The following is a 19,806-nucleotide window of genomic DNA, read 5'->3' on the forward strand; positions in this document are numbered from 1 at the left end:
AAACCGCACTCGGCCAGTCAATTACAATGGGTCTAAATGGTAGGATAATAGAACATCGTCTCCTTTCACTCCATTTAAAAGTGAATGATGATCATTTTGATAATAATTTGGGGGGTTATATGACTGGATAGGCCTGATCTATCTTCAAGAGGTGGATGAGATTTGGAAGCATAGGAGATCGTTCCTCTCGGACCCCTGGGCTCGGAGTCGGAACTGAGCGCATATCCTACATACCGAGGGCGATCGCACCGATCTCTTGTCCACGTCCACGCCTTGCTGGCCCTGAAGACATGCTGTCAGCTTTTTGTGGGTGCTGTGAGACACCTGCTTGACCAGCTCCAGACGCTTCTCCACCTAAGAATGGAAATATGTGAAACACAGGCCTCTGGGAAATTAACAAAAGTCAGGAATAACTCAAGGCCTGGCAGATGCGAGTCTATACACATAATGTGCCAGAGAGTCACTCAGCTACTTAAAGTTTAAATTGCATCTTACATGTGTGTCTGTGACTGGTGTTTACACAAGACAAGGAGATGTTTAATTTAAAAGTAGTTTACCTGTAACAGGTCTTCACTTAATACTTCAGTCTTCTCTGCCCTGAAATACAACAGAAAACATATTTAACATATGTATTATGCTGCAAACATGCAAAGGTGGTCGGTTTTTAATTAATGTACGTTTGTAATGATTTAATGTGATGATATGATTTTGTTTGGTATACTTGTGTTGTTTTTATCAAGTGAATACCCATTTGTGTTTCAGCAATTTACTTGAAAAGATTGAAAACATTCTGTCTTCAATCGGCCGCGATGCTACTTGAATACCGTTTCATCCCTCAAAGGCAGCTACTGGAAGAAAGCCCCTCCAAGAAACGCACATGACCAAGGATCACACTTCCTTTGTGATCTAGAAAACTGCAGACTTCAGACCCCAACTGGTACAGATGTGTTTGCTTCTTGTCTGCTTTGATGTAAACAACAGCTCAACAGCTCAACAGCTGGTCAGGAAAGACATTCGCAAACAAACGGTGGGATCTCCGCTTCGCAATCAGATGTCCCCCGGTCGCCCCACACTTCTGCAAATTCGAGTCGAGGAAAGCAATCGGGCAGGAGAAGACATGAAGACATAAGAAAGTTTACAAACGAGAGGAGGCCATTCGACCCATCGTGCTTGTTTGGTGTTCATTAATATCTAAGTGATCCAAGGATTCTATCCAGTGTATTTTTAAATGTTCCCAAACTTTCAGCTTCTACCACATCGCTGGGTAGTTTATTCCAGATTGTGACGACTCTCTGTGTGAAGAAGTGTCTCCTGTTTTCCGTTTTGAATGCATTGAAGCCCAATTTCCATTTGTGTCCCCGGGTGCGCGTGTCCCTGCTGATCTGGAAAAGCTCCTCTGGTTTGATGTGGTCGATGCCTTTCATGATTTTGAAGACTTGAATCAAGTCCCCACGTAGTCTCCTCTGTTCCAGGGTGAAAAGGTTCAGTTCCTCAGTCTCTCAGTAGGACATTCCCTTCAGACCTGGAATAAGTCTGGTTGCTCTCCTCTGAACTGCCTCTAGAGCAGCGATATCTTTCTTGAAGTGTGGAGCCCAGAACTGTCCACAGTATCCAGATGAGCTCTAACTAGTGCATTGTACAGTCTGAACATCACTGCCCTTGTTCTCAATTCTACACTTTTGACAATATACCCTAACAATCTGTTTGCCTTTTTTATTGCTTCCCCACATTGCTTGGATGGAGAAAGTGAGGAGTCCACATAGACTCCTAGGTCTTTCTCATGTGTTACTTCATCTAGATCTGTACCTCCCATAGTGTAATTAGTGGACATTTTTGTTACCTGCATGTATTACCTTGCACTTGTCCACATTGAATTTCATCTGCCAGGTGTCTGAATATTATCTAAGTCCCTCTGAATAACCTGTGCTGCCAAGATTGTATCTGCTGAGCCACCTATTTTAGTATCATCTGCAAATTTGACAAGTTTGCCAACTATCCCAGAGTCCAGATCCCATAATGATTGTCTGTGGTGTGTGTAGATCTATCTCACGTGAAAGGGTTAACAGCCAGTATCAACAGTAACACACTACGGGACCCAAGGGTCGATTACATTCACAACTGATCCACACCTCGCCCCAAACCATGGCATCCATTTCACACGGCCACAGACTTCGCCAAACAAGCCACCGTCACTTTAAACTTTTCTCTTCCCTTACTCTCCCTTTCTTCCTTTCTTCATCCCTTTTTTTCAGCACCGCTGCGCTCTGTTAATTACAGTGTTTGTCAATGGCTCCGGCTCTGTCTCGTCCCCGAGCGCCCGGGCAGACTGACAGTAAGCCAAGACAGCGACGTGAATGTAAAGGTTAGTGACCCAAATAACTAATTCAGGACAATCTTGCTTCACTGCTGTACCAGGTTGAGGATTAGCACACGGAGATACACTGTTATTGTTTGTGTGTTTTGTTTCCTCTCGGACGAGCCCTGGAGCTGCAGCGCTTTACAGACATCAACTGATGAAGTGCTGATTAAAAATTGGTTCAGCTTTCACTCCTGACAGAGAAACAATCGCGTTACAGATTCCTTCCCATTTTATACAGATTTTTTCAACATAATGAGTACGTGTGTCTTCATTACTAATGTTATGTTATTACAAATCTTGTCTTTGAGACTGAATTTGCATATTAGCATTGCTTGCACTACAGCCTAATGCCAACCTGTGCCTTCATCAATAACCGATAGGAGTGTATTCTCAATTGAAGTGAAACGGACTTACACATGCTTCCTGCTGCTCCTTGATATGTGAAGTTTTCTCCTCCACATTGTCTCTCTCCTGATGTTGAGACTCTAATTAGCAGCTCAACTGGTTTTACTCCATGTAGACAAGTATCACGAGGATCTAACCTGATCGACAGGTAGATATTTTTAATGGTTTCACTTTGTCAGAGAACCATCATGCTCCCCTTCACAGGAAGATGTTTCGTGTGAATAAGCTGCAGTGACGAGACTACAGCTCTGGAAAAAATTAAGACCACTTAACATTGATTTCTGAACTTGGAGTGGTCTCTTAATTTTTTCCAGAGCTGTATATACTTTTATAACAGAGGCAGTGGCTCAAAGCTAGATGCTTCCTTGCATCAAAGGAAAGTGCAACACAAAGCGATGCACTGATGGTTGGGACTCATCTGAGAAGGTTTGAGGTAAGCCTAAGAAAAAACCTTCACACAAAATACATCATGTTCTTGTTTAACAGAAGAAAATGCCATGAATGGACAGAATAGACTGAAAAATCACCAAACGGGAGCGTCTTTTCTCCGCACCTCCACATATGTTTCTGAAAACAAGTCGTCCATGGTGTCAGACACTCACGCAACATAAATGCCAACCTTGTCACGGGCAAAGGAATCTGTACACTAAGCTGAATGTAACAGCTCCAGCAAGATGGAAGAACCTAAAGCAGACGAGGGACTGGTTTGGGCCCTCTGTGGTTGCTGATTAGCATGTACTCTGCAGCGAGAAAATCACATTTAAATTCAGCTGTGTGGAGCACAATGTTTTGGGATTTCAGTCACACTGACTTAAAAGGGAGCTCGATACCCCGAGCTCAAGTCAGAACCGCTGAGAAATTCACTCTTCTGGCACAGAGCAACCAACCACTTTGCAGGAAAAACTCGTGCGCTTCTTTCTTGGGGAATCGGTGAGTAAATATATCAGTATGTTTTGTGTGCATTTGTTTGCTGCAAACACAACAGGGACTTCAACAGACAACGGCGATGCACACGGAAATCTTTCCCTCCATAAACTTGGCTATTATGGTTTATAACTGTACTAGATCACATTTTAAGCATGGTGGAATTCGCAATGTTGTTCGGTGTCACATGATATGTCTACGTCATTTTTATGTTGATGAATGACAGAGAAGCTGCCGGCTGAGTGTGGATGGATTTAGGACCTGATTCATGAGGATCCGCAGCCTGGCAGGACCGAACTGCAGGCTCAGGGTCGAAGAATGAAAAACAACAAAATCAGACACTCTAAACAAAGGCCAGCCTGTCCCCTGTGCACCACTTTCAGTTTCAGTTTTCTCATCTCCCATAATACAGCAGCACAATACAATACACAGAAAAAAATAATACACAGACAAGATCAAGTCTTCCTGATGGCACCTCCCACAACACACTCAAGCCAGACGCACAACTCACTACCCAAATTAGATCCATTCAAGAAAACATTCTAGGTACGAAGGCTCTCGTGGCCGGTCCTGTCAGGACTGTTCCCCCGAGGGCATTGGTGTTGCTTCAGCAGCAGGGGGCAGACTTGTGCCTGCTCAATACCCTCACTGGAAAAGTCAACACCATTACATAGGGAGGGGGGGGAAGAAAAGTCACCCCAGTCTTGGATTTCAGTCTATTAGTGACCACGTCCCCACCCCACAGCTGCACGAGCAACTCCGAGAAGAGTACGGTCTCCGGGGAAATTGATTCATGCTCTGAGGAGAACGATCCGTTCAAAAAACATTCGGCGTTGACGTCCACGACACCTGGTCTTCTCACTGACACCACAAGAAGCCAGGATTGGATGCAGAGCCACAGAGAGTTTCTTGAATCCACTACTGCGTAAAGAAAGGCACCACTATTATTTTCCAGCTGCACTCATCTAAAGAAGGTGTGAAAATAAAGATACGCTTCTGTACTGGTCAGTCTCATGTTGGAGTGGGAACACAATTACTGGATCTCTATCCTTACACCCCATGAGTTTCACTCAAAACTAAAAACTAAAATACTCTACAATAGCATGTAGAGGATTTTTTAAAAGGATAGAAATGCATTAGAAGTTTTACAAGCCCAGGATGAGTCACTGTCGGTGGTCTGGAGACGACAGTTACAGCTCTTTGGCACCAGATGGCGTGCTTTCTGTGAAAAATAACCAGCACAGAGTTCACGACCTGCAGGAATGTAAAACGAATAAAAACACATTGAGGAGAGTTAACTAAGCCGTAGGAGATTTGCTAGGCTGCTTGTGCTTTGCAGGGATTGCATTGCTATAAAGCTACTGGGAATGCAAAAATAGTCTTCCCACTTGCTCATTTTTATTCTTCTCGTCATGAAATTGTATTAGATCTAGGCCACTGTGTGTGGGATTCCTCCATCGCGTGCCGCTGTGTTAGTACTGGCAAGTTGTGCGTAACGCAAAAGCCAGGTGCTTAAAAAAATATAAAAGGATCAATACATAAATACACAGTAATTGTAATGGATCATTTCCCCCCCAGGGCTTTTTGTCCCTCTTTAACTTTTAAACACCTTATGTTACACCGAGTGCAGACATCATGAAAAACTAAAACCAACCAACAACTATATTGACAGGGGCCTCCTGTGTACAACAAAATGGAGCGTTTTCTGTCCCCCATGCCAAAAAATGAAAAGCGCAGCAGCCCAGGGAAACCAGGCCTCTATCAGTGAACAGGGTAGTCATGCACAGCTTAACAGGCTGCCATTGTGGGGGAGGGTCTGTACAGGAGAACAGCCAGTGACAGAACAGGTGTTTGGCCACACTGGCATTAAGGGAAAGACCTACAGGCGCTTTCTCTCACTCAGACATAATAAGATTAAGCATCCAACGGGGCTGGAGAGGAGATGGGGGGACCTGCTGTAGCGCCCCCCGCCCCAGCACACTCCTAGCGCCGAGGGACTTCACACAGCTCCTGACGGCATCTGACTGCAGACGTCCTTGACGTGCAGATTTCTGTCTCCAAGGACATTCCTGCCCTGACAGTGGGCGGGATTATAGCAGGCCGTCCGAGGGTCCTCAGAACACGTGTGGGACACACTGCAAGAGTGACACGCATATTTAAAACAAAAAAAGGAGCAGATGCAGAGGAAAAGAAAAAGAGGAAAACTAAGTCATTTTCAAGACTAGTCACTTTATTTAACATCCCATTCTAAGAATCCCAATTTAGATTTAGATTCCAGATTCCAGTGGGTACAGGATTCTGTGCAGAGACATGACCCATACTGTGGCCCTCAGGGCTTGATTTCTGCCCAGTCTGGAGGTACTAATTCTAATGTAATCCCTAAACTATTTTGCTCCATGAATGCTGATGCCCCTCTTGTCTGTGATGTCTATCTAGTTTACCCCCCCCTCAGAAAATGAAATCTGATTGCTCCTGAGGATCAGTCAGGTTATCTAATGAAATCATACCAGGGTGTTTTTGGAGTGGCGGCAACGATAAAGTCCTGTTAACTGTATCATCACACCAAATCCTGGCCCAACCTTATCTGTCCCTCCTCGTCAAACGAGTGCTGCGGCACGAGGGCGGGGGGGGGGGGGGGGGTGCGGCGGACAATTATGTCATATGTTGGCTGCATTCACCACAACATTTAAATTAAATCTATCGAATACAGTCCGAGAAGGCGCCTGTTAATGAGATCTGCGTGATTTAAGTTAAGACGGGATCAAAGGCTTCCTCTCACAAAGCCCCAACCTGCGCCGGGAATCCCCTGTCCCCACGGGTGCCGAGGGCGAGATCTGGAATATTCTTCAGTGGAGTAGAATGCAGGTGTATTGGACTTCTGCTAATAAATCTTTCATCCTCACACTGGCACTTCAATTATTGATGACAGCTCTGCGGCGGCTCCATTGTAGAGTCATCCCTGGCAGAGATAGCCACGGCCTACGCTTAAACATTTTTGGACATCAGCTGCTGCCGGCCGACTCCAGACCCGGCCAGCGCCTCTGGCAATGAAGCAGGGGAGGAACTCGGTCTTGTCCTTGTGGACAAGGGTGACAGCGCTGTCAATTGAAAGTGTCCAATAAGGATCTGCGCTCACCAATCTCCTAAGAAAAAGACTCTGTATGACAGAATATCAATCTGTCTGCTCCTCAGACTCCATTGATCTGCAGTAATAGTTCTTTGTTACAGCGCAGTGGAAATGAGGAGCTGGGGGGTTAGAGAGCTGTGTGTCATGTTTCGGACAGTACAAAAAAACTACAACACACTCCCACCAATTCACTCTATTTCATTTGGAGCTTATAAACCATTCTCCCGGAGAGGCATTTCCGGATTGTTTGGGATGCAGGAATGCAAACAACGATTACACACTGTCACAGAGAGATGTATAAATATGGCAGTGATACACAATCGTGGGGGTTTGCCAAGTCTCGGTATGTGCAAAAGTTGCCTTCTACATTTCAATGTCCGTGGTCGGCCCTGACAGCAGGTCTCCGTTAATTGGATTAATCTGTTTAGTCCTTCGTCTCTGTTCGGCCCGTCAGTAGATGTAAGTGTAAAACAGCTGAAGCGTTTATCTGATGAAGAAACCTACCTGAGAAAAGACTTGTCAGCTATGAGGTCCTCATATCAACAGCACACTACAGCTGTGGCCAATCGTATACAGCCATTGATACCATTGGACCATGCTGCCCATAAGAATACAACAATCACCCTTGACCTTGACGACAGCTTAAATATAATATTAGATCTCTGTTTAATTAGGTAGATCCAGGAGCTCTTTATGTTTGACATTGTAAACCAAGAAGATAAAGTGTGTGTGTGTGTATGTGTGTGTATCTCAGATGTGCCTGCTGAGTGGAGACAGCAGGCTAATGAATGTGACAGATATGCGGCCCAATCCCCCTCTTTTCCCTGATACGGCACCATCTGCAAAGTCCCCCTCTCAGCCCCTCGGGGACGGCCAGGCTTCAAAGGGACTCTGAGGTGATCGGCATTAATCCCAATTAGAACATGGACCACGAACAGAAGGAAATCATCCCAGAGAGCCAAAAACGACCTCTGCTCCTCGTGTGAGTGGACGTCTCTCGTAGTGTTTCGGTTCTGCGGAGAGATGTGGTGCTTTGTTTATGAGATCACCCTGTGAGAGGCCGACAGGGGGGCCAGCAGAGATGCCACGCTGCTCTTGACCTATTCTTAACCAGACCCCGGCTCCCAAGACATCCGACTCAAATTTTTACATCTCCAGTCAGTCCTTGACTGTAGAAACAGCCGTCACCAGGGCCTTTTGCTGTACCTTAAAATAAACTATAAACATTGTTCATTGTATACAATCCTTGTATTTTTTTCTCTTGCTGCTTTAGCACACACACTACTTTCCAAGGACAATGGCCGGCATGAAAAAGTACTTGCCGGCGATGTAACACTCACACCTCTGTAGCGACCACAAAAAAAGAAGAAATGCATGCGATTCAAAACGTCTCTTGAATTTATTCTCAATAGAATTCAACCCAGAGCTAAATAAATAGCTCATATTCATTGGTCAACTTATTGATGAGAAACAAGGGTCCCTTTGCAACCCCAGGGCATTTCTGGAGTCATACACAAACAGTACGATATAGGAAACACAGGACTCCAAGACCAAGGTCTCCCTGCCCCCAGAGATTGTTCCAGGTGAGACAGAAATACCCAGCCTGCTCTACTCTCTCTCCTGAGGGGGTGGGTTGCCATAGCAGCCTGCTCTTTCCAGGAGCTGGATTCGAATCTTTAAAAAAAGATATATAAGGAAATTTAAATATATATATATATATATATTTCACTTCCTCCATGAAGTGAGAAATCACCCAGCACCGAGGGTTTGAAAAAGTATCTTCTTTTAGCAAATGCATTCATTAAACACTGCAAGTTTGCTTATCTAAGTAGCTTTCAAGGTCATTTGCTTTATACTGTTTGGAGAGTTTATTTATCCAGAAAATACATGTCAATATAAAGTCCCAGCACACAACACAGGTGATGTAATACCTCCCATGTTGATATATATTATTAACCCTCTTCTCGTTGAGACATCAAGCGTGTACAGCCATCGCATCGTCCGCAACGCCTTGGATATCTTACTTTCATTGCAGCTGGAAATAGATTTTAATTGGGTAGATTTCGGAGTGGCGTAGAGTCTCCAACCACAACCCGTGTTTGTGTTCAACCGAGACGAAGCTGCTTCAGAACAGATGATGGAAAGTCTGCCTCTTCTGTACGGGGCAAATGCACTACCCACTGCAAGACACGGCTCAGGAAGTACTGTTTAAACGGGTTCAATTACAGAATCCAACGGCTACAAAATCTACTTAAATCTACGGATCACTGTATTGGGTTAAGCGTTTCCTTATTAAAATAAGAGTCCATCTCGGTGCATTGCTTAACGCACGTGGTCCTCAGTTTATGCAATCACATGAATGTCACGCGAGCCTCTCGTCAGCCCTCTTCCAGCCGCAGAAAATATGCTTCAGTTCTCGAGGTAGGAATTAGAACAATATGTACGAAAGAAACACAAATATAAATTATTTAATTAACTGGGGATCGAGTTTACTGGAATGTTTCATGAAAATGCATAATTATAACCCTGAAGGCAACCGAGTGACATCATCACTCTCTGCTACCTCCCGGACCAAGAAATGGGACAATGGGGAAAAGTTATCCTTTTGATAGGGCCGCATTTCAAACGCAAACTACTCATCCCTTTTTGGTCCAGTCCCTGTGTGATTAGTGTGTCTTACATGTAAGAACACATTTACTGCATGCTGCAGAAACACCACAAAAAAAACTATCAATTCAAGCAAGATCTGCATTGTTCTTCAACAGTACACACTGTACAGTTTAAGACGTGAAGTGTACAAAGCAGCCAGAGGAGGTATCTTGCCCTTCAACTAAAACTTCAGGCCTGTAGTGCACTATATATATATATATATATATAAAATGTGCAGGCTATTGTTGGCAGATGTTGCAGAGGAGAAGAACAGCACTAAATAGCCCTTAAGAAAAGAGTGAGAAAGCATTAAGAACCAAATCATTTAAAGCAGACATCCCAGGAGAGAGACTGGGCCCAACTACAGCAAACCGTTGTGCTGAGACAGGGTATTACCTCATAGTGCACCACACACACACACACACACACACAACCGGAATACTAAACACAGTCTGGGATGCAGGGCAGGATTTAATTCATATCATTTTACATTTAGTAGCCTGAAGAGAAAAGAAAAAAGAGACGTGCAGATCCGACACTTTTCTACTCTGGTTGTGACTAGGCTGGTTTTACATAAGATGCACAATCACCCAAAACATGCCGCTCTCCCGCCTTTGAAATTGATTTTCCCAAACGTTCCCCCCGGTGCTCCAGACAGCGCTGCAAGCTGCTCGGGGAGAGCGCTGCCAGGAGGGGGAGAGCGTTTCGGTATTCAGAAACATACTGGATGCAACATTTATGTTTCATGCATTTGCAGCATGAATATTTCAGCGAAGCTAAAAATATGGAGGCGTCCGTCTCGTCTGAATGTGCGTTGAATGTGGGATGCTTGGAATTAAGAGACCCGTGGAGGCAACTCTGTCTCTGCACACGAGACCAGTGTGTGTGTTCTGGAATAAAGATAATAAGCATTTAAACCTGTCCTGTCTGTCTGTGCCCTAACTGACTGTTAAAACGCTTTTAAATTCATCCTGACAGTGTGGAAGCAAACTGGCTACTGCGATGGCTTTTCCTGCTGTCTACGCACACTGCAGTGATCTCTTTAAAGGCTGTGCTCTCTGCTTTTCAAATTGCAGGCCAGGATTTTGTATCAGCGAGGCTGTTTTTAATATATATATATTACACAGCTTAGAGGATGTCTAAGCCAGGCTACAGCTGTTCTTTTTTATTAGATAAACTCACACTGAAACTTACCAAATTCTTGTTACTTGTTAAAAATCGGTAATGGGAACAGGATACAGATATATTTTTTTTAATATGTGGTTCTGGGGTGGTCTACGTAAACTGCACTGTAAATAACTGCCCCATCTCCCATTTACTGAAAGCACAATGTGCAAAGGGGCAGAACAGTTATTCAGTCCACGGACAGAGGTGTGGATAGGTGTCTCAGTAAAGTGGATACCGGCTGCAAATGACTCAGGTTGGACTTGGCAGATGTCCACGAAATGCAGCACTAGGATTGCAGCTAATTGGAAACACATTCAGCGGTCTGGGCGGGGGGTCGGAGTCCCGAGGCTGCGGAGGAATTAACGACGGCCATGCAGGCAAGGGGTAAGGGGGGAGGCGAACATAGTGCCACACTGTGAGGAACATGCAAAGCGTCTCATTCAGCATAATGCCTTGCAGCCGAGGTCTGGGGGCCTGGTTTGATTTAAAGCACAAAACATCGATCCGCAAATATAGAGGGTGAATTGCAAATTATATTTCCTCCCCTGTGTAGGATAACAAACAAACCACATGGGGAAGAACCTTACAACCCTCCTGTTTTGTAGAAGGACTATCTGGAAGTACTGCTGATGCTTTCCAAGTTATCCTTGCAAGTTAGCCAGCTGAGTTTGTGTAAAATCTGAAACCTGGCACATCAATAAACGCGCTGTCATAGTACAGCAAAACTGGCACGCACCCCCAGGACTATTCGGATTGCCATGACTTCAATACCCAGAGTGTCTACGCTTTGCCAGACTGTCATGTGAACGAGATCCAGCCGTGACTAATGATGGAAGAGGGAAAACATCAAACAGGACTCGAGATCGCCAAGAGAACTCTTACCACCGAAAAAAAGGGAAGAGGCAAAGGAATGAGTCATTTCTTGAGGCGGAATATTATCTGACAATCAGATAGACCAATAAAGGTCTTGGGGCAGGTCTGTGGAAGCATGTATATTATATATGGGCTATGTCCACTGTTTCTGCATCGACATGTCTCACCTACTGCATTGTGGTACAGATAGGAGACTCAAATTCAATATGCCCCCCCGTACTACAGCCAAGAGGAAAGCTGTTGAGACACAAGGAGGGAGTCGATTCCTGGACGAGCTTCACCTGCAGCCGATCTCTCTATCTGTGGCAGACAATGCTTGCAAAACATCGGGCTGTGATGTCTCTATGGCCTCTGTAATGGGGATGCTACCTTACAGAACGTCTGCAGGAGACAGAAGGGTCTTAGATATCAGGCATGTCTCTCGGCCAGACATATAAATAGCTGCAGTAAATGTGTGTGTCTGGGGTGGGAGTTTAATTGATTAAGTTTAGTTGATTGTGATCCATACATTCATGACAGGTTTAATCAATCAAAATTTTGACATTCACAAAATGAGCAGAACACCCAGAGAGACGGGGTTAAATGGTTCTCCAATTCGAAAGCCAGGCTCACCAGTGCAAACATGACCCATACCAGCATCTGGCAGTGAAGACACAGTGACGAAATTGAAGGTTTCTATATTAACACCATACAGTTATTGCCTTTGCAAATTAAATTAGATGTGAGATGATTCACTGAAACTGCTGAGACAATCAAAGGAGTTGAAACCGAGCAGAAACACCATCAGTAACTAATGGAGAAATGTTCTCTCCGTTTCCAAACAGCTGTTGTTTCTAAGGGAGGTTCTGTATTTTCAGCAGACAGCTGCTCCCTGAGAAACACCAGCAAGTACTGCTCTTAGGTTTCCGTAGCCTGTGCCGTCTGCGAAGAGCTGCTACGACAGCAATAAAACGTCTGGACGCATGATCTATGGGTGTGCATTATGCAGTTATCTCTAGAGGTGCTGTAATTACGGCTCACACAGTGCTGCAGAAATCACACACACACAAAAACTGGCCAGCTTTCTCTCATTCGGTGAGAGCAACACACACCTACACACACTCCAACACGCACTGATCTGACACGGTTTCATGGAGAACATGTTCAGGCATTAATCGAGGGAAATGACAAGTTGTCTAGCATGAAAAGCAAACTGTGCTGATCAGATTGTCTTTGCTGTCGTTGCGGCTGGTGAAAAAAACATGGTGATTGCGTGGGACAGAACGTCAACCACCTGGCACTTGTCACCGAAATCACACAGGTTAAGCTAATTGCTACACAGACCCTTTCTGAATGAAGGATGAAACAGGGCGATAATGAGTGTCGATGGCACCTTTGAAAGATGTTTTAATGAAAAGCAACATCCATTATTCAATAGTCAGAATTATATTTTCTCTCTTGACACTGTCTTTTCTGATTAATATGGCACTTGAAAACACTTACACCCTAGACAAGAAAAACAGGTTCTTCTTCACAACAGAAACTAAAGTGTTTGGTGACTATCTCATTTGTATCAATATAGATAAAACCTAGCACGACTTCAGGCTGCTATCATCTTTCTAACGATATCTGATATAGTTATAATGCTGGTATTGTTCCCGTATTGTTCAGCTCACTCCGGCCTGACTGGATGCCTTTACAAGTAGACTACTCCGGTTCCTGTCTCAGAACTCTGTGGCTCTTCACGGGGCCCAATGGGAGAGCAGGACCGGTGGGACAATAGAGTTTTTCCTGTCAGAGAGGGTCGACTGGTTCGGTAAACAGTCCAACCACGCGCGCTCCTCCCAGCTTCCTCACAGAGCGAGAGGAGCCACTTCCAGGTATTGTGCCAAGGAAGGACCAAGGTGAAAAGAAAAGTATATGGAAGAGATATATGAAAACACTCACATTAATAAAACAAGAATACAAATGCATTCGTCAGGCCACAAAGCTAAAGGATAACCTTTTCCTGTCTTCCCCTTTCTACATTAAAATGTGCTGATTCACTGTGGTTGACCACCATTTTATTCTGCACTGCTTAAAAATAATAAAAACAAAAACACACCCAGGCCTAAGGGAGATAATATAATCGGAAGTAACAGCAAAGGATAATAAAGATAAAGCTTTTAAGGGCTAATCCCCCACACACCCCAATTCCGTTAAATGTTATTGACCATTTTCCTGTAGTTCGCAAACAGTAAGTGAGCTGAGGCACAAACTAGTGATGAAGTTTGACATCTCATCACATGTAATAATGAATCATATACATTATATATATATTAGCTGCCATATGATAATGGAACATATTAAAGACTACACTGCAGGGGTAATGGAGGGGGGGATATCTGTGTAAAGACAAGAATTAATCATTCTTGGATCACTGCTACTGTACAAGAATGACAAACATGACCAACTAAATGACTTCCCCACAACGATGAGAGATATTTACAGAATACCAAACTGCCACTGTTTTTTGGAGCGGCTTAAAAACACACAGAGGAGGGGTGTGAAGGAGATGGCAGATGACTGAGTACAATACAGCGCACCAGCGGTCTTCAAACTGGGTCACTGTCACTCCTGGGGGCCTTGCAACGGAGAATTCATGCATCGGCCATAAAACATTTTCTCCTGCTTCCTTCATTTACACAAAAGTGTTCACCTTAAATCAGCCTATAAAAATAGTGATGACATTCAAAGTCCATCTAGTAAAGCCTAATAGCAGTCCTTGCCAAATTTAATTCAGACTTGTCATTCAACCTAACACTGTTGTGCACTTCTTACCTCAATGAATTAGGATGGATAATTGTTGCTATTTTGTATTAATTGTACTACTGCACTTTTGTAGTGCTTAAATTGCTTATTGTCTAAGCTGTAAAGCGCCCTGTATAAAGGCACCTGCCAATAGATAAATAATAAGAAAAAAACACACAAAATCACAGGCATTTGCTTGTTTTATATAAACAAAAAACAAACAAAATACATATTAACTGACACCATGCACAATACAAAAGTATTTACAGAGAGTTTCAGTTGTCGTCAGTGCAGTTTTTGTTGCACCGCTGGGCCCCCGGGCACCTCAGTGTCAATGGCCCCCTGCAATGCCACCGAGCTCCATCCACAGCACAGATGGCCGCCGCACTGAGAGCACCCTGCCTCGCTTTCTTTCACTGGGCTTCCCTTGATCCTCCCCAGCATCGGGGTGAGCCTGGAAACCCGATAACATATGGTAAATAAATACAGGATACAACCCTCCCTAGCAGCCAGACTTCGGAGACCGATTCCTTAAAGCACAACAAGCCCAGAGAGGTGAACGCCGCATCTAAAAACTGAGGAAACGGCCTAGCTGCATCGAGGCAACCCCTCCTAGCAGGGTTAGTTGGAGTTTAAGTGCCTTTTCATGTGTGTATTGTGTCTGTGAAAACCTCATGAGATGCCGTTAATGATGCCCTGTTGCCCAAGGCCCTGTCCTGGGGATCACGGGGGGCTGGGGGATTTAGTTCTGATAGCAGCCTCCGTCTCGGCCTGCGTCTAATATTCAGACTGCAATAAAGGATTATTGCATCACTATTATACCAGAAACCCACAGGGGGGATGTGTTTCAAGTTGTGATGGACTGATACTCTCGTTCTAATCCGTTTCAGCTTATAAGGCTAACGGGGCAGAACTTGTGTCAGACGGCATCCTCTCATAATGATTTTAACATATTAGCAGGGTAACAGAGTATGAAAGAGGAAGAAATATGGCTGGCCAATATCTCCGTCAACAGGTTAAAAGACAAAAAATTAACTGATATGTGGTAATTCATATTTTTTTAATTTGGAGGTATATGACTGCAGAGTGATTCTTTTAGGCCAGTAATCATATCCAGCTGGCTTTGGGTTTATTGACGTAACTGTCAGAGTTTACTGTCCACAGGCATTTGTTTACAGGGCCAGAAATCTGGAGTTCACGTTATTAGGTCCTTGAGGTTTGGATCCGCTGTCTGAGGTGAAAACGTGAATATAAGGGACAAAAATGCTGAGAAACGTACTGGCTTCTGGTAGGACATGCCAGGGTTTTCTCAACATCTGCAGGTCTTTACTCAGTATAGGGGAGATCTGATGCCCACAACTCACATGGAAAAACGGTACTGCTGTCCAAGTTGTGAGCTCAATGAATGCAGGGCAAAAGGAGTAATGGTTATTGTTATTGTTATTATTACTGACAAAAGATAACTTCGAACTCAATCTCCTGCTGCCCCAAATTTAATTCACACTCATCCACTAGCACTACAGAAACATTTTATTCCTTGAACTCCCCAACTAAAAGCACATCTATTGAGTCATCAGATTGAGTTTCGAGACTTGCTTCAGCGCAAACAGATCTGATTTGCCGTTACGCCACGAGTGTGGGGGTGCTCAGAAGGTACGGCGCTTGGCTGTGGATTTATGCCTCCTGTGCTTCAAAGCCGCAGGCAGAGGAAGATGCACGACACTTTGTGAGATTACAACCTTTCACCTAAACCAAGGGCAGCTCAATAAACCGAGTAAACAGCGGTGGGAAAGCCACAGCGACTCTCCTGGGTCTTCATGACACAGGGAGAGGGGGAAGACACCATGCCGAGGCAGGGAAACGAGTCCTGCTCCAGTCTGCAGCAAACGAAAAGCTGAGTCGCCTGACTGCTCTTACAGGTGTGTCCGGTGACAAACTTTTCTGTTGCCCATGGCAAGCTAAAGAGATTGTGACAACTTGAAGCATGAGTCAGTTTTAAACAAGTAGCACTGGGATGATGTCACCGCACCAATTACACAAAACAGGCCAGGTAACTCTCTAATGTTTGTATGTTGACACAGGTAGCTGTCAATTTCTTTACCTATACAGCAATGTATTTATAGTTTGAATGAGCTTGGGGAGGAAGTGTATTTCTTCACAGTCTGCTTACACTTTGCATGACAAAACATATTTTCACGCAGGCGCAACTGAGAATCTTTGTTCTTGAAAGTATTTTGATCAAAGGATTATTTGTATCTGCTAGGAAGTTTACAAAGAGAAACCCTTAGAAGGGCTTTTCATACCATGGAATTTCCTGTCACAATAACAGGATTTTGCTTTATCTATATTTATCAGGCCAGGAGCTGTATCTGAAGAAAGATACTGGTCTGCAAATGGGGGAGGGGGTTGCACTTTTTTTTCCTCCAGTTAACGTTTCCACCGACTGTAGAAAAGCATCATCGTTTGCAAAGCACACAGGTAGGATTTGCAAGGTGAGCTAGAAGGTGAAAAACATCTCGCTCAGCTATGGCAGTATTGAAAACCGTTCTGCTGAATAAAATGCACTCATACGACTGCTCTCCAGCTCACATGAAACCGCTTTCGAAAACTGCAACGATGGAGAGAAATTAAAACAGGGGGATCGATAACATGTCAGGATTCTGCCTCATGTGTCACTTTTCTTCTCTTTTTGTTTTGCCAACTGCAGAGAAGGACTTCTCACAGTGCTTCCCCAGAGCAATGTAGAAATACACTAGGCCGCAATCACCTCTGTGAGACCCGACACCTTCCACCCGAAGAGCTGGTGGGCTTCATCTGTCACACACAAGGGGTATGTACGCCTAGATTCCACAAACTGATTCCAAGACCTCAATAGCATACTTTGGCAGAAGGGATACATAAATAAAAGATCCCAATATATAAAATGATGTTATTTCAGGGCAAGGCACTTCCTTCATTTTGAATTCCAGTCGCTGAATTTGAACCCACTTGAATTAAAAAGGGATTGACATTTTTAAATGCACTATCGCAGCAATAACCCATCAGAAAAAGATGATAACAATCATTAACAAAAGATCATGTATCCACCCCTCCCTGCACTGTGCGCCCAAGAGTGCTGATACAGTGAGTCACAGGCAGGCCTGTCAGGAGAGATCGCTTCAGTATCATTCACATCTGTCATTCGCTGTGTGCTTCCCACCTACAATTTCACTGGCACGTCACTGGGGGACGCTTCTAAAAATGGAACAGTCGCCGCCCGATCCTCATTGTTCGACATCACACAGAAAGATCCTCAAACTCCCGTCTCAACCCTGGTTATGGAAGCACATTGGTAGGGATTGACACACTGGGGTGTAAAAATCACCCTGCAATTCTGTCTCCAGTCCTGTTGTCTTCCTCATCCAGGCATGTGGAAAGGGAGACGTCCCGAGGGCAATCCGGTCCCAACTGACACGCGATTAGCATAACCAACACCGAAATCCAATCGGGACATTACAGAATTATGTAATTCACCCACCAGCTTCAATTTCCTGTCAGATACGGTGCACAAATATTGTTATACTGTAAGTTCAATCGCAATGTCTCTCTGGAATTTCTTACAGTGCTAGATTTCCCAAGTGACATAAAAAGTGAGTTAATCATAAATAAATAAACAAATCGGCATCTAAACCGGACCACAACAGACAGCGGCCTCTCAGACATCCGCATTGTTTCTGTCTCGGGCTCCTGAGTGTCTCACGGCATCCCAGGCCGAATAACGGCAGCAGCTGACCGTGGATCGGTGGTCAGACAGCATTCCCGGCCTCACATCCAGCATTCCTCTTCTGATGCGGTTTTAATAAAGATGGAGTTAAGGAAGCTTATTTATGGGTTTTTCTGAGCGAGTTCAAAGGCCGGCGTTATTACAGGACTGGCTGTTTCTGCTGGCTTAGCTCCCTCGGCTCGCAGTGACTGAATGTATCTGCATTTCCTGCTGAATCATTTTCATTTTAAGACACAGAGGCCCGGACCAAATATATATAACAATCCGATACTAGACTGCAGTCTTTGCTGTTAGTAAAAGGCTGAAGCCCCTGGCAGGAAGAAAGCCATCGTGCAAGTGACATGTTTGGAATATTTTTTTAATTTAATCAGGGCCGTAGTTTAATTTGATATTCTTTGTTTCATATAGGCCTGTGCCATACGCCATGTAACACAAAACATAGACAAACCAGTCCAGTATAGTTTTCATGAGACCTAAAAATTGAGCACGCACAATGTATAAGGGTGAAGTTTTGCAGTTTACCAGCGGTTCACAGGCTCCTGGGAGGGGTGTGTGTGTTTGTGAGTGTGTTTGTGTACATGTGCCTGTGTTTGTTACCTTAATAATATTGCTATCTATGCTTTTAAACACACTTTCGTTTCTCAATATGTATAAACACTGTTCTGTGCAGATGAATGCATCTTTGCTGTAGCCAAGCAGTACAAGATTGTTGATTAGGTAAAAATAAGAAATTACAAAGGTATAACCTGATGCCAAAAAAAACGACTGTGAAAGATGGGTTGCCTCCCAGGACCTGATGTCTGGACCAAAGTTAGTTAAAAATGAGCACTGAGACTCAATTACAAGTCAGTCTTGCTGGTAATAGAAGCAGAGTCCTCTCTCTCAAAGCAATGATGTGGCAAATTAAAGGATGCTGCTTGCATTATAATGTGGCGTTCACAAGTCTATCTGGAGGGCTACACCTTGCTGGCTCTTTCGCTTGTCAATGTGCCGTTGACCCGGTATAAATTTCAACGGCCTCAGCCTCGGCAAATCTCACACAGCCAGAGAGACAGGACTGACTCGAGAGCAGGAGGCTAGATGGGTTTTCAATCAGATTAACACTGCTCCCAAACAATATAGCATAACATGACTCCTGTAATCTAGTCAATCAGAAATACATATTCTATGCAGCATAATCTACTCAGGATTTCCACGGGAATCATTTCAGTCAAATCCCAAAAGCTACTCCTTCTGAGCAATAACCGACCCCTCCCCCATCACTTTAACATAATTCCCTACATAAGTACATAATACAGTCAAGCTACACTGCTCAACACATGGGTATATTGTTTAAAATGTATATATGTGGGGCTGGTGTGTTGGATGAAGTCATTAAAAGCATGGAACGCTAACTTGAACCTGTTTTATTTCTGTCTATGACTGCTATGCATAACTGTGTCAAATCTATTCCAGAATTAATCAGAATTGGGGCAGAAAATCAGTAGGTTATTCCTCCATCTCCTGCCAACATAATTTTGCCAAATTAAATATACCATGGTGGCACATGCAAGAAGAATAGCTAATAACACCGTTTAGAGCAAAGCGCCGGTTCCTAAGAACCAAAAATGTAAAGCAAATCTTGGAATTTGAAGGAGAGGTGGCTCAGATATAACAGCTCAGATTTCGAGGAGTATCAAGAGAATAAACGTACCACTCTGGGAGATATTTGTTTTTAACAGAAAGGTACTTGACTTATTACCAAAGACCATATGTTGGACCTTATTGCAT

At 44.1% G+C, this 19,806-nt stretch overlaps 1 protein-coding gene across 3 annotated transcripts in view; it reads right to left on the reverse strand.

Moving 5' to 3' along the window:
* LOC136749811 (rho GTPase-activating protein 44) overlaps positions 1-19,806 on the reverse strand; it is a 60,685-nt gene that overhangs the window by 20,431 nt on the left and 20,448 nt on the right. For all 3 annotated transcript variants that reach the window (XM_066704376.1, XM_066704374.1, XM_066704375.1), the window contains exons 2-3: positions 558-597; positions 235-354 (exon numbers count right to left, since the gene is read on the reverse strand). In XM_066704376.1, coding sequence (XP_066560473.1) covers positions 235-354; positions 558-597 — 160 coding nt within the window. The remainder of the gene's footprint in view (positions 1-234; positions 355-557; positions 598-19,806) is intronic.

This window comes from Amia ocellicauda, chromosome 5, assembly GCF_036373705.1.
Source record: "Amia ocellicauda isolate fAmiCal2 chromosome 5, fAmiCal2.hap1, whole genome shotgun sequence".
In the NCBI taxonomy this organism is placed as follows: domain Eukaryota; kingdom Metazoa; phylum Chordata; class Actinopteri; order Amiiformes; family Amiidae; genus Amia; species Amia ocellicauda.